General features: G+C 36.7%; 1 protein-coding gene across 1 annotated transcript in view; it reads left to right on the top strand.

The window, feature by feature from the left end:
• Positions 1 to 2,824: 2,824 nt before the first annotated feature.
• The window catches only part of prkceb (protein kinase C, epsilon b), a 148,736-nt gene continuing 134,694 nt past the window's right edge, over positions 2,825 to 16,866 (top strand). The window contains exon 1 of the mRNA XM_087278906.1: positions 2,825 to 3,747. Coding sequence (XP_087135032.1) covers positions 3,400 to 3,747 — 348 coding nt within the window. The 5' untranslated portion in view covers positions 2,825 to 3,399. The remainder of the gene's footprint in view (positions 3,748 to 16,866) is intronic.

Here is a 16,866-nt window from a genome sequence, read left to right as displayed (position 1 = left end):
CTAGACTTGTGTGAGGCCATATAATGTGAACTAGAACATCTTTGACTAATGTCATCGCAAGCTGAGAATCAGCCTCAGGGAAAAGTCCTGATGTTGAAACAACATCACCATTCATCCTTCAGTAGACATCACTCATCTAATTATTGTGTCTCAAACAAAAGGACACACAGCTCGAAATGAGTTGCATTAAATGGAGTGCTTTTTTAAGTGTACACCATCCTTTACCATTTTAAAGAACATGTGAAATATGTTTTATCATATGCATTTATTCATCTAAAGATATAATAACTGATGGTGTAATTCCTCAAAATTGTGCACTTCAGTGATTCCAAGACTTATACCTACTTTAATAAAAAGTAATTTATCAAAAACCAAAAAGAATAATTTATATACAGTTGAAGTCAGAATTATTAGCATCCTGTTTATTTTTCCCCAATTTCTGTTTAACGGAGAAAAGATTTTTTCAGCACATTTCTAAACATAATAGTTTTAATAACTCATCTCTAATAACTGATTTATTTTATCTCTGCCATGATGACAGTAAATAATTTTTGACTGGATATTTTTCAAGACACTACTATACAGCTTAAAGTGAGATTTAAAGGCTTAACTAGGTTAATTAGGTTAACTAGGCAGGTTAGGGTAATAAGGCAAGTTATTGTATAATGATGTTTTTTTCTGTAGACTATCGAATGAAAATATAGCTTAACGGGGCTAAACTTTGTGTCCTTAAAATGGTGATTAAACAATTCTAAAAAGCTTTTATTTTAGCCAAAATAAAACAAACAAGACTTTCTCCGGAAGAAAAAATATTATCAGGCATACTGTGAAAATTTCCTTGTTCTGTTAAACATCATTAGGGAAATATTTAAAAAAGAAAAAAACAAAAACAAAAAAACAAAACAAATGGGGGCTAATAACCCTGACTTCAACTATACACACACATAAACACACACATAAACACACACACACACACACACAAATTATTAAATATTATTATTATTAAATATTATTTTAATTAAATATTATTATTATTATATGTATATATATTTTTATATATTTTTATATATATATATATATATATATATGTATATATATATTTTTATATATATACATATATATATATATATATATATATATATATATATATATATATATATATATATATATATATATATATATATATATATATATATATAAATATTCAATTCAGCATTATTTGTATAGCGCTTTTACAATGTAGTTTGTGTCAAAGCAGCTTCACATAAATGGTCATAGTAACTGGAACAGTGTAGTTCAGTTTTTAGTGTTTAAGTTCAGTTCAGTTCACACACACACACACACACACACACACACACACACACACACACACACACACACATATATATATATATATATATATATATATATATATATATATATATATATATATATATATATATATATATTAGTTAATAATAATATTTGTATTAAAGCATGCAGAAATAATGGTGTTTATTTTTAAACAATATTTGAAAAATATATTGAATCTAGTCACATTTAACACTATATCAAGATGCATTTTTTTGTCTCTAATAGTTTTACATAATGTATTTGATTTATTTTGTAGTCTTGAGATTACGTATGTACTGAATTATGCTCTTATTAACATATTAATCATGCAACAAATGCAAAAAAAGTGTTAACAATTTTGAAAGTACAGTAAAGTATTAAGATGCCAATATTTTCCAGCCAATACTCCTGTAAAGACACTGCCATCTACTGGATTTCACGGCTTGCATAATATAATTAAATCTCAATCGTTATTAGTTGTTAAAATGACGAAATAAAGCTCAGCAGTCTTATTTTATAAAACATTTTTGCTAAATAGTTTTTTTTTCTATTTTAGAAGACAAAGGCAAAAGATGAATAGAGACGAGTTTATTATAAAACATGCTTTTAAAATGTATGTGCTTTCAAGCGCCATTTCCCCGGCACTTTTAATATTAAATGAATGGTGGAACAGACAGTACGAATTAGTAGGCTACTATTTTTTCAATAATTATTTTCTATCATCATACATGACCCACTAGGCTTGGCGTTGAAATGGAAATTCCAACCACGAGATGTCGCTTTTGCTTGACTAATGATTTTGAAAAAGTGGATCTCTAATGTATTACATTACCAAGTACCGTTGTCCACAGGTCTGTGTCTGTGTCCGAAGCCTTTCTTCAGATCAAGTATTTCAGTGTTATTTTTTTAACTCACATCCTACTGTAGATTTAATTACATGTACATAGAAAATGGTATATAAATTAAGTTTTTTTGTCTTTTCTTTTTGCAACTACACACTAACATCAACATATTTGCATAATTTGCTCAAAACAATCAACTTCTTTTGTTTTATTAGAGTATTAACTCGAGTTTTCTAGAATAAAATTAGTGGAGCATTTGTAGATCATTTACAGTGCAGCTGGAGTCATAGTACAGCACTGAAACATCTGAGGATCACACCCTAACGAATTCCAATGTGTTACAAACCAGCCTTTCCGAATATTCACAAATTATAGGCTTATAGGCTAAAATTGTATTAAGATATAGTGATTAAGAAACAAACGGCGTTCACGCGGTCTGTAGTCGTCTTATCTGCGTTTTATGCCTTTGGGCAAGGTGCATTATTCACATATGGTCTCCATGTTCCTTCTTCATCTTTAAGCCTGTGTATGATGCTTGACCAGAGAGTAGCAGCAGCGTCGGGTCCAACAGGGCCGCTCCAGTACCGCACTTACTCAGCCCTCTCCGCGCACTAACTGACGTGTTTTGCGCATTTCCTGGACCAGCCTTCAGACACATACAGTCGGGAGAAAAAGAGGCAGGTCTGCAGGAAACTGAGTACCGACGGACAAACAAGGATCCTGGGAGAAGCAAGTGAGAACGGAACCCTTGAAAACACTCATTCTCCTGTCAGGAGCGCATCGAAAGACGCTTTTGCGGAGATAACTTTCCTCCCAATGCGCGGAGGAGACACGTCCAGCGTTCCAGCCAGTCGATGGAACGGGCAGCTCACCCAGAGGAGATCCAGCATATATTTCTGGCATGTTTTGAGGTGTGGAATGCTGGTCGAGTCGCTGCTGATACGCTGTAGCTCTGTCTTTTCGCTCCAACGTGGATTGCTGACTGCATGCAGGGTGTTTGGACAGCTTCAAGATCACATGCAGGTTGTCCGTAGGTCATAGCAACAGATCCCCTCTACCTTCTACACACTGCATGAAGATCCACGCGGACGAGGAAGGGCATTTCCCGCTATCTCATAAATAAAAACAATCTTGAAAACACACCGGTGGACCGTGACATACACTGGTTAAATAATTAACCAGGCGCTGAAGTGGAATATTGTTACTAAAGCTCTCGAAAGTGGCCATGGTGGTTTTTAACGGTCTGCTGAAAATTAAAATCTGCGAGGCTTTGGACCTAAAGCCCACAGCTTGGTCTTTGAGACACGCCGTCGGACCCAAGACTCAAACCTTTCTGCTGGACACGTACATCGCCCTCAACGTAGACGACTTTCGCGTGGGTCAGACTTCGACCAAGCAGAAGACCAACAGTCCCGCCTGGCACGATGAGTTAGTGACGGAGGTGCACGATGGACGGAAGATTGAGCTGTCGGTGTTTCATGATGCACCGATTGGCTACGACGACTTTGTGGCCAACTGCACCATTCAGTTCGAGGAACTGCTGCATAACGGCAGCAAACACTTCGAGGACTGGGTAATGTCATTTATTGTTTATTTAGTGCCCCAAAGCTGTTAGAAATAGCTTGCTGTGATTGGAAATAATTTTCCTGGTCATTATTTGCCATAATATCCCACAAACCAGCAGAGCTACAACCACTATAGAATACATAAATCCTTCAAGGGACTTTGTTACAGCTAATCACAATGTCTGCTAAGATCAGAAATTGTTCATGTTCCATAACAGTCAATGGTTTAAACTGAGGTTATTCATTGTTATAACACATTCAGTGCTAGTAAATGTTTCAGTTACCACAAAAGTTAGGTTATAACTTATCAGAGATGGCAACACCTGTGGCCAAAATGCTAGCAAAAGGAATTCGCATTAACCGGAAATGGGTTACCATAACAACCATGAGCTGCTACGACTTTCCAGTGCGAGCATGGGGCGGTACGTCAACACATGACAACATGTGGGACATCTAAATAACAAAAGACAAAACCAAACACAAGTTTAAATAACATCCACAAACAACAAAACACAAACGGTAAAGGGGTGAAAAGCATAGATATTAACATTATATTATATTATATTATAATATATTGTTCATTTTTTTCATTTGTTTTGCGCAGCAGATGCCTTTCCAGGTGCAACCCATCACTGGGAAACATACACTCATTCACACACACACACACACTACAGACAATTTAGATTACCCAATTCACCTAACTTATAGCGCATGTCTTTGGACTGTGGGGAAACCGGAGCACCCGGAGGAAACCCACACGAACACGGGGAGAGCATGCAACTCCACACAGAAATGCCAACTGACCCAGCCGAGGCTCAAACCAGTGACCTTCTTGCTGTGAGGCAATTGTGCTACCCACTGCGCCACCATGCAGCCATATATTTTATTACTACATTATTGTTAAATTATTATTAAAAAAAAAAAAAAAAAAAAAATATATATATATATATATATATATATATATATATATATATATATATATATATATATATACAGTTGAAGTAAGAATTATTAGCCCCCCTGAATTATTAGATTTATTTTTTTTCCCCAATTTCTGTTCATGGAAGAGAAGATTTCTTCAACACATTTCTAAACATAATAGTTTTAATAACTCATGTCTAATAACTGTTTTATTTTATCTTCGCCATGATAACAGTAAGTAATATTTTTATTTTATTTTTAAGACACTTCTAAACAGCTTAAAGTGACATTTAAAGGCTTACCTAGGTTAATTAGGTTAACTAGGCAGGTTAGGGTAATTAGGCAAGTTATTGTATAACGATGGTTTGTTCTGTAGACTTTCGAAAAAATTTTTTAGTTTGATTTAATTTAAATTTAGTTTTTTTTTTGTCTAGTTTATTCGAATCATTTTGTCCTTAAATGGTGTTTAAAAAATTTATAACTGCTTTAATTCAAGCCGAAAAATAAATAAGACTTTCTCCAGAAGAAAAAATGATCAGACATACTGTGAAAATGTCCTTGGCATGGGCCGGTATAAGATTCTGACGGTATGATAACCTGGATAAAAATATAATGGTTTCATTGTATTGTGCTCACTGCTCTAAATATTCTTTTTAAGTGTCTGGGTAAAAAAAAATAAAAAAAAACTTTTTTCCCCTTTAAAACAAAATATTTTATTTTTTTTAAAGATTTATAATAGTTTGGTGCAGTAAACAGGTCGGGCTAAAAAGTTCAAATGATTATTTGACTTCTGCTGCTTTCATTTGTTTCAAAAACACAGATTTCTTTATAATTTAAAATAGCATCTTTGGATATTTTTTCTGCTGGAGATACTGTTGTCCTAAAAAAATGTAGTTAAAAAAATCTTTCACATACCTTAAGAATGGTACAACAGAAAATTTTGGCGGTTTTAAAACCTTGACCTTTCCAAACCGCGGTATACCTTGAAAACAGTTATCGTCCCATGCCTAATATAAATAAAGCATTATCGAAAAACGACAAATTAATGTCAAACGTAGTGCCATGCACAGCCTTCACAGAAAAAGAAAACACCTACAATCGGTTTAAGAGGTCAGAGTAAAATAGTGTGGTATTTTCTTTTCTTGGGAAAACAGCCTCAGTGTTCAAAATACAACTCAACTAAAAGAGAAAGCATCTTTCCTTGTGTCGTCTGCTAGCGGCAGTTGTGTTGCTTTCTTCTTTCTCATGCCACCTGCATCATTTCTGCAGCAAAAGCCTCAGATGAATGCTCAGATAACCCCGGTTGCATAGAGACGGTGAAAGAGGTTGGTTGAATGTCATAAATATTTCTGCAGCTGCAAAAAAACATGCAGCTCTCATTAATACAGACGTAGTAATCTGATGGCAAATGGGCAGACGGTTTACATCTTTCAATCTGTTGAGGTTAGGACAGGATTTGTAAATCTGATATTTAGTGACTGACAAATGCACACATGCACTCACACATTGGTATAATAAGATGTTTTGTCAGTTAACTTAACAATAAAACGATTAAAAATACATGTAATGTAATTAAATCAAGCTTAATTGAAATACAGTGCATCCAGAAAGTATTCATAGCGCCTCACTGTTTTCTACATTTTTTTTTATATTACAGCCTTATTCTGAAATGGATTAAATTAATTTAATTCCTCAAAATTCTACACACAATACCCCATAATTATGATGTAAAAAAGATTTTTTGAAAGTGTTGCTAATTTCTTAAAAATAAAAAAGCAGAAAAATCACATGTGCAGAATTATTTACAGCCTTTGCTCAATACTTTGTTGATGCACCTTTGGCAGCAATTACAGCCTCAAGTCTTTTTGAATATGATGCCACAAGCTTGGCACACCCTGTTTTTGGGAATTTTTGCTCATTCCTCTTTGCAGTACCTCTCACGCTCGATCAGGTTGGATGGGAAGAGACAGTGTACAGCCATTTTCAGATCTCTCCAGAGATGTTCAATAGAATTTTGGTCTGGGCTCTGGCTGGGCCAGTCAATGACATTCATTGAGTTGTTGTGAAGCCACTCTGTTGATATTTTGTCTGCGTGCTTTGGGTCATTGTTCTGCTGGAAGATGAACCGTCGCCCCAGTCTGAGGTCAAGAGCACTCTGAAGCAGGTTTTCATTCAGGATGTCTCTGTACATTGCTGCATTCATCTTTCCCTCTATCCTGACTAGTCTTCCAGATCCTGCTGCTGAAAAACATCCCCACAGCATGATGCTGCCACCACCATGCTTTACTGTAGGGATGGTATTAGCCTGGTTATGAGTGGTGCCTGGTTTTCTCCAAACAAAACACCTGGCATTCACTCCAAAAAGTAAAATTTTAGTCTCATCAGACCAGAGAATTTTGTTTCTTATGGTCTGAGAGTCCTTCAGATGCCTTTTGGCAAATTCCAGGCAGGGAGTGGCTTCCGTCTGGCCACTCTGTTATACAGGCCTTAAGGGCTCCACAGAAGAACACTGGAGCTCAGACAGATTGACCATCAGGTTGTTGATCACCTCCCTGACTAAGGCCCTTCTCTCCCAATCAGTCAGCTTAGATAGCCGACCAGCTCTAGGAAGAGTCCTGGTGGGACTCAAACATCTTCCACTTATGGATGATGGAGGCTCATTGGAACTCCCAGAGCAGCAGAAATTTTTCTGTAACCTTCCCCAGCCTTGTGCCTCGAGACAATCCTGTCTCGGAGGTCAACAGAAAAATTCCTTTGTCTTCATGCTTGGTTTGTGATTTGACATGTACTGTCAACCCTGGGACCTTATATTGACAGGTGTATGCCTTTTTAAATTATGTCCAATAAACTGAATTGACCACAGGTGAACTCCAATTAAGTTGCTGAAACATTTCAAGAATGATCAGTGGGAACAGAATGTACCTGAGCTCAATTTAGAGCCTCATGGCAAAGGCTGTGAATACTTCTGTACATGTGATTTTTCAGGTTTTTTATTTTTAATAAATTTGCAGAAATTAAAAAAAAATCCTTTTTCACATTGTCATTATGGGGTATTGTGTGTAGAATTTTGAGGAAATAAATAAATTTTATCCATTTTGGAATAAGGCTGTAACATAAAGATATGGAAAAAGTGAAGCGCTATTAATACTTACTGGATGCACTGTAAAGCCATATGATTCATGCAATATAAAATGTTATTAATTAATTAATTAATTAATTAATTCATTCATTCATTCATTCATTCATTCATTCATTCATTCATTCATTCATTCATTCATTCATTCATTTTCATTCATTCATTTATTCATTCATTCATTTTCTTTTCGGCTTAGTCCCTTTTTAATTATTCCGGGGTCACCATTGCGGAATGAACCGCCAACTTATCCAGCACATGTTTTACGCAGCGTATGCCCTTCCAGCCGCAACCCATGTCTGGGAAACATCCATACACACTCACTCACACTCATAGACTACGGAGAGTTTAGCCTACCCAATTCACCTGTATAGCATGTCTTTGGATTTGTGGGGGAAACCGGAGAACCAGGATGAAACCCACGAGAACGCATGGAGAACATGCAAACTCCACACAGAAACGCTATCTGACCCAGCCGAGGCTCGAACCAGCAACCTTCTTGCTGTGAGGCAACAGCACAACCTACTGCACCACTGCGTAGCCCTATAAAATGTTATAAATAAAATAATGTTATAAGTAACCTCTACTTACATTTTACTCTAAACATGCTCTTACTGTATTAATGGCAAATCCACAGAGCCGATAACAACTTTGAAATGGTTTCTTGAATGTTAATGAAGAGTTTCAGGCTATGGAAGTCAAAGATATATTAATGAATATAAATTTCTGTTATACTTTTGTGAAGCACTCCTTAAAGCAACTGTTATATGTGAGATGTCCCGATCAGGTTTTTTTTTCAGTCAATTGATTGAGTCAATTGATTTTAAGTATCTACCAATCCCAAAACCTGATGCGATACTTTTATAATGCATAAAAAAAGAAGAGTGAAGAAACAGATCCAGGATGTTCCTTTATTTTTATTTAACTCATCTTATTTTAACATTCAACAACTCTGTTAACAAACAGCACTTCTGTGAGGTACATTTACATTTTTACATTTAGTCATTTAGCAGACGCTTTTATCCAAAGCGACTTACAAATGAGGACAAGGAAGCAATTTACACAACTAAGAGCAACAATGAATAAGTGCTATAGGCAAGTTTCAGGTCTGTACAGTCTAAGAAGGGAAGTATTAGTAGTATTAGTATATATATATATATATATATATATATATATATATATATATATATATATATATATATATATTATTTTTTTTTTTTTTGTACAGTTAGTGTGCTATTCAAAGAGGCAATTGCAGATTAGGAAGTGAAGTGGAGACTAAATAGTTGAGTTTTTAGTCGTTTCTTGAAAGTAGCGAGTGACTCTGCTGTTCTGATGCAGTTAGGGAGTTCATTCCACCAACTGGGCAGATTGAGCGTGAGCGTTCGCGAAAGTGATTTCTTCCCTCTTTGGGATGGAACCACGAGGCGACGTTCATTCACAGAACGCAAGTTTCTGGAGGGCACATAGATCTGCAGAAGTGAGAGCAGATAAGAAGGAGCAAGGCCAGAGGTCACTTTGTAGGCAACCATCAGAGCTTTGAATTTGATGCGAGCAGCAACTGGCAGCCAGTGCAAACGGACTAGCAGCGGAGTGACATGTGCTCGTTTAGGTTCATTGAAGACAACTCGTGCTGCTGCATTCTGGAGCAGTTGAAGAGGCTTGATAGAGTTAGCTGGAAGCCCAGCTAGTAGAGAGTTGCAGTAATCCAGTTTGGAGAGAACAAGAGCTTGAACAAGGAGTTGAGCTGCATGTTCAGATAAGAAGGGTCGGATAGCTTGAACAATAAAGTAATAAATAACATAAATTTTTCACTTTTGGACTTTAGTGCAACAGTAAATATATATAAAAAAACTCATTTAAAATCAAACAGCACCTCAACTTAAAATACCCAGCAGGCAAACCCCAGTTTACATATTTCACAATTTGCTATGGCAATGTTGTCGTCGAAATCAACTTTATAGTACCTCCAGACTGCAGACATACTTACACTTTCTGCTTCAAGCTACTTCTGTGCTCTGCTTTGCCAGCATTTACCCAATAGCATCTCTGCGACAAAGTGATGTCATGCCACACATGTTGCTGTTTCTGTGTGAAGTCAAGAAAGCGGTCCAACTCCAATCGAGTCTAAAACTGTGTTATTGGCCTGATTTCTGATCATGTAATCAGACCTGGACATCCCTAGTCAGATGTAAAATCATATCCAGAGAGTAGCACAATTATCATTCAAACATGCAAAGCCATAAACACGGCATTTACGTTCTTTAAATCAGTCTTAAACCTGATACGCTAACATCTGATAGAGCATCACCTGCCATATCCCTGTTTGATTGTCTTGGGTTTAGTTGAAACAATTATTTATCTCACAATAGAACCATAATAGAATACTAAAACATCAATGAACAGTCTAATGATATCATAGCCTTCGGTATGATTGATGGTTAGTGGGTTTGTTTACTGTTAAATATCATTGTTGAATATGTAGAACTTCTTGGTCCCTTTAAGGCCCTTGATAGGCAGGTGTGCCTGTGACTTGACTTGGCCATAGGCTCAGAGCGTCCCTGGAATCTGCTCTGCTCTTTGTAGGCCTAAACAGACGGAGATATGAATTATTAATGTGCTGTCATAAGCTCTGTTGTGGTGTTAAAAAGTGCTGCGCCACTAATCGCTTGCCTTTATGTTACCATCTTAGTTTGGACTGCTACAAATTTGCCCCCCCTCTTAGGCTTGTGCGGTAATACGGTAATATGGTATACCACGGGATCTAAAAATAGCAACGGTGTCAGTTTCAATACTGTTATACCATCATAAAAACAATGCACTTAAATAGGAGACAAGTATTAAATAATAAATATTATTTATTTAATGCCTACAAATGCGTATGCTTGATTGTCATCACGGGACAGTGTTGAGGAAAGAGAGAAAGAGAGTGAGAGAGAGAGGTAGAAGGGTGAGGTAAGATGGCGAGTCGCGCACAAAGTGACCTGCAATTTGACAGTATTTCTGGTTTTGACCGAACGAGAAGGGAGACGTGGTAAATACGAGAGGTCTGCATTCCCGCTGCTTAGAGCTGCACAATTAATCGTTAAAAGATCGCGATCTTGATTCGACCCCCTAGACGATCTTAATCCAGCATTTCTACGATTCTGCCAATCATTTTTTCAAGTTCAGGAGAGAAGAAAAGGCGGCTGCACGAGTCTTTTTATTGTTTCACACACGTTGCTCAGTGACATTGACACCTCCAAATGATGTTGAATGAGTCACATAATGTACTTGTAAGGTATAATTCACCTAATAATGTCATTTTTGTCTTAATATAATGATGTTTTCGCGGCCGGGAAAATCACATGTGACATGAGCTGATGACCATGTGCTGTTATAGAAAGCGTGCGTCTACTTTAGTGAACAGTACCTGCATATGTTGCGAGTAACAGGTAATACAGTTGTAAATAATATTCTATTTGTGGCACAGAGTGATCGTTTGGGAGCCGCGCGCAAAGTATAAACAAGCGTTCAGCAGTCAAAATTAAACCAAAAGTGTGCACTTCATTTAAATGATCATATCGCATTATGATTACAGCAAGCATTTGAAATGTTTTTTCTTTCATAGTGAACCCACAGTTGTGCATGAAAATAAATGTTTACAATGTCAGTATAACTATTCTAGCCTATACAATGTTGAATATAATCTAATAATGGCAAATGTCTTTTACCAGAGAATAAATTTGTCTAATGTGACAGATTGCAAGCATATATCTCAAACATAATATTTCAACATCATAATTATTAAAAGTAGAATAGAATTATTTATAAAAACCAGTAGACCTACACATAATATTATTATCGATGTTGTGCCATATGTTTGTTTTGGCCATACCTTTATTTTACATCTACAGAATCGTGAGAAAATCGTGATCTTTATTTTAAGCAAAAAATCGCGATTCTCATTTTAGCCAGAATCGTGCAGCTCTACCGCTGCTGTACCGCTGGATCCGACCAGATTTCATGTGGTGTCTGAATTAGTTTGCAAATAAAGCACGGGAGCGGTTGGTAACTGGTATAATTTGAAAGAGAGCGAGCACGTGGTCTAACAATATAGCTCCCGAGCGAGCGAACAAGACAAAGAGGTGACCATGAACCTAAGGTTGCATGTACGGTATTCAGTTTCTGAATGGTTTAGGCACAAGCCAACAGTTTGGTGACGCTGTCTGAGCCGTACGTCATAATTTATGCACAGTAATACCGGATACCAGGTTAAAATAGGGAGGAGGTTTGACTGTATTAAAATTTGGATACCGCCCAAGCTTACACCCCCCCCCCTTTTTTTTTTTTTAAAGTGAAGTTTAATATTAAACTAATTTTGAGAGGAGCACATGGTCAAGATTGACCCAGCTGGCTCACAGTAGGTAATCACAATCCTCCAATCAAATGATCTCAAGTCACTATATATATATATATATATATATCCACATTTTCTTTCTACAACTATCTTCATCTGGAAGAAACCCCCCTCCTCCCCTTGTTCCACCTTTATCCAGAATGGGCAGCATGCCATATACCAATGGCGCTGGGTCCTGTGCGGAGTTTGCATGTTCTCCCCGTGTTTGTGTGGGTTTCTCCTGGGTTCCACAGTTTCCTCCTAATGTCTAAATGTGCTCTATATCATACGCAAAGTCTTTTTTCTAAATGTCTCACTATCAGGATGTTCACCTTAGCCTCAGCAGCGGGGGAGTTATGAGATAGACCTAAACTCAATCTCTCCTCACCCTGCGAAAGGGAAGGAACCCTGGGCCTGAGGATCCCTTGAGCTCAGGACTTTCTCCCGGGACAGCATGCCAAACTAGCTATGTTTAAATTATGAGCTAAGTGTGACTTCTTGAATTTAAAGACAAGCATAAACAATATGGATAATCAGTCCTTCTTAATCTGATCTATTTATGCTCAGGTTTACAGGGACCTTGCCTCAAATGTGAGTTGAAATATAAGCTTCAGCAAAATCTGCTTTTAGTTCAAGCTTTTGAGGAGCTGATAGTTTTCTGTCTATGTCTTTAGTTTGTTGACACATGAAAAGCTAAGGACTTCGTAAGTAGTGCTCACAAAGTAAATCCTGCTTGGGGTTGGTAATGACAGTGCAAACAATTAACCAAGGGCCGGTTGCACCAGTCCTATGTTGCGGTCTATATACTTGGGGCCATTAGGATCTCTAATTTATAAAACTACTAAACATCAGAGCTTTGTGCCACTGAATTTGTTTGAAAGGTGACCTCCTGTATATTATTAATATAATTATTAGCCCTGCTTTTAATTAATTTTTCTTTTTTAAATATTTCCCAAATTATGTTCAAAAGAGCAAGGAATTTTTCACAGTATGTCTGATAATATGTTTTCTTTTGGAGAAAGTCTTATTTGTTTTATTTTGGCTAGGAAAAAAGCAAAAAAAAAAAAAAACATTTTAAGGTCGAAATTATTAGCCCCTTTAAGATATACAGTTGAACTCAGAAATATTAGCCCCCTGAAATACTAGTCCCCCCTATTTATTTTTTCACCAATTTTGGTTTAACAGAGAGAAGATTTTTTCAACACATTTCTAAACATAATAATTAAAATAATAAATTTCTAATAACTGATTTATTTTATCTTTGCCATGATTACAGTAAATAATATTTTGCTTGATATTTTTCAAGACACTTCTATACAGCTTAAAGTGACATTTAAAGGCTTAACTAGGTTAATTAGGTTAACTTGGCTGGTTAGGGTAATTAGGCAAGTTATTGTATATCGATGGTTTGTTCTGTAGACTATTGAAAAAAAAGGGGCTCATAATTTTGACCTTAAAATGTTTTTTTAAAAAAATCAAAGCTGCTTTCATTCTAGCCAAAATAAAACAAATAAGACTTTCTCAAGAAGAAAAAATATAATCATACTGTGAAAATTTCCTGAATTCATTCATTCATTTTCTTGTCGGCTTATTAATCCAGACCCTTTATTAATCCAGGGTCGCCACAGCGGAATGAACCGCCAACTTATCCAGCAAGTTTTTACACAGCGGATGCCCTTCCAGTCGCAACCCATCTCTGGGAAAAATTTCCTGAATCTGTAAAACATTATTTGGGAAATATTTAAAAAAGAAAAAAACTTTTAAGGGGGCTAGTAATTCTGACTTCAGTGGTATGTATGGTAAAATATGAATTGCTTAGCTTTTTAAGATTTGCTTATTGAATAAATAAAGGTAAACAACACATTATATGCTTACTCATTACAGAAAGCTTATAGTCTAGGATTTTTGCTTGAAGAGCAAACAGTTGTTTTCTAGTTAGCTACAGTAGAGAGTGAAACGTCCCACTGCAGATACAGTATAGTTCACTCCAAAATTAAAATAAATTCACTATTAACTCTTTCTCAGGTAGTTTCAGATCTTTATGAGGCTTTTTCTTTTAAAACAAAATAAATTATTTTGAAAAATGTAAGAAACCTGTAACCCTTGTCTTCCATAATAGGAAAACAAATTCTTTGGAAGGTAATGGTTACAAGTGATGGTTCAAAATATCTTATTTTATGTTCTACAAAAAATAAACTCAAACAGGTTTGTGACTCATGAATGATGACAGAATTTTCAGTTTTAGGTGAACTCTTCTTTTAAGTGAAACACAAATATTTTGTGCAAGTCTGCCCAAGCTTTGAGTTACTCAGGCAAGCAGGTTTTCTGGCAGAGCATGTCTGTGAGTGTCAGAGTGAGTATCTGTCAAGACAGGCAAGTGCCTGATAGTGTATGAAGAGAAAAAGAGCATTAGTCTGTGTGACAGATGTGCACAGAGGTAGGCTTTGGCTTGGCTCATGGGGAGATCTTGCGTAAGTTGGAAGTAATTTGTGTGTGATAGGTTTGGTCAGGCTAAAAAAATTACTCAGTTACCCATTTTCCCATGAACCCTGTACACACACACATACATACTCACACCTATTTTAAAGACATCTCCTTATTCGTGCCCACACTTGCACATTGTTGGCTTATTTTGTTCTAAAGGGCATGTCAGTGTAATGTTGTTCATCCCAGGCAGCCCATTTAAGCCAGAGCTGCATGGTGGGGCCAGATGGAGGTGCGAAGGCTGTATACATTTTAAAATAAGTTAAAAGTTGGAATGATTCCACACACCAAGATTACATTTTTGCTTCTGAAATTATGTTTGGTTAAAGTTGTCATATACTGCATTGGTTCAATAAGTTAAAATGTTCTTTGATATCTACATAGTAGGCATAGTAGCTTAGGCAAGTTCAAAAATCTCTAGAAATCCTTTATATGCTCATTTAATACACTATTAAACACCATTGGAATCAGAAGGTGCATATTGACCATATTTGGAATGGTTGTGAATATTAATGAGCTCCGCTTTAGCTCTTACACACACAGACAGTTGTTACATTTTTAAGGGTATATTGTCAATGAAAACACAGTCAGAAATTTATAGAAACCTCTGCATGAACAGATAACTGTTGAGCTGAGTGATCGGCACAATTCAGCAGTCTACATGTGTTTGTTGAACACATCAAATTTAATTAAATTTCACTATAAACTCGATAAATTGACAAAATATACAATTAAACTTACCTTATGCCTCTTCAGGGTGGAGCTGATGTAAGATATAAATGCACTATATAAATAAATATTACATTACATTACATTATATTACATCTGTAGGTCCTGCATTTTGCATCCTGATGCTGCGTTCACACCAGACGCGGAACGCGCGTCAAGCACGACTTGAGTGATTTACATGTTAAGTCAATGCAAACAAAAAAATGCGAATGGTGTGATACGCGCGAATGGCCCAGCCTGAATTGAGCGGTTTGCAAGTTTGACGCGCTTAACGAGCGTTTCACGTGAATCGCTCGAGTTCAAAAATCTGAACTTATGCGGACAATCGCGCCGCGTTAACCAATCAGGAGCTTACTCTTGTGGGGGCATGATTGTGACGTACGCCTGTTGTTGGTGTCCTGTAGGAAATCCCCTAGCTGACACCAACAACAGTGCATCAAACTGGGCTTGGCTCAGTCAGAAGCACCGCCGAAAGCCTCCATCATCCATGTTAAGTTTCTGGAGGAGATTTTGAGCTCATAGAGCTGAACGCACCTCTTAATGGATGTAGTGGACTCAGACACGGCCCTAAACATATCAACGCTGTTTTTCAACCTTCAAAAAGCACACAAACACTGTTATTTTCTTAATAAAATTCCAACACAATCTCACGACAATTCGTAACTTTTTCATTTAGTGGCTAATTCGTACAAATTCGTACGATCTAATTTGTACATTTTAGTACGATTTGCGTATCCCCCAATGACGGTTGGGTTTAGGGGTGGGGTTAGGTGCCACGCCTCCTTTTTAAAATCGTACATTTTCTTACGACTGAACTCGTACGAATTAGCCACTAAACTGCCAAAACGTAAAATACTTACGTTTTCTCGTGAGATCAGGCTGTAAAATTCATGTTAGCCATTTAGCAACGAAGCTAGAGTCACCGGGCAGACAGAAGCCCTGCCCATCACGAGAATCTGCGTATGTTCTGAAGTGAATTTGACGCGCGAATGAATCGGATTTGATGCGCAAATGAAGCGGGTTTGACGTGGGAATGAAGCGAGTAAACTCAAATGTTCACGCGGCTATTTACACGCAAAAAGTGCGATTTATCCACGCGTTCCGCATCTGGTGTAAACACAGCATGACACTTTGAGTTTGAACATATGTAATTGATGCTCAGTAATGCAAAATAAACAATCTGCGTCTCCCGTTTTTAAAATAAAAGGGTTTTACACTTGTGATTTTTTCATGAGAATGAGGAAACATTGGTGTCTGAGGCTTACAGTATGGGCATTTCCATATACTGATCTCATATTGTTCAACTATTAGTATCTAGATATACCAAGATTTTCTTTATAGGGCACCTATAAAGGGTTAGTTCAACCACCAAAAGTTCTGTCATCATTTATTTTTATTATTATTTTTTTGTGAAATTGAATGAGAGTTTGTCAATATAGAAATACAAACACACTCTACTGCACACTTTTTTTTGTAGTAGCA

Source organism: Danio rerio, chromosome 13 (assembly GCF_052040795.2).
Source record: "Danio rerio strain M-AB ecotype USA chromosome 13, GRCz13ab, whole genome shotgun sequence".
Taxonomy (NCBI): domain Eukaryota; kingdom Metazoa; phylum Chordata; class Actinopteri; order Cypriniformes; family Danionidae; genus Danio; species Danio rerio.
The sequence above is the reverse complement of the archived record's forward strand: the minus strand, read 5'-3'. Positions and strand labels throughout refer to the sequence as shown.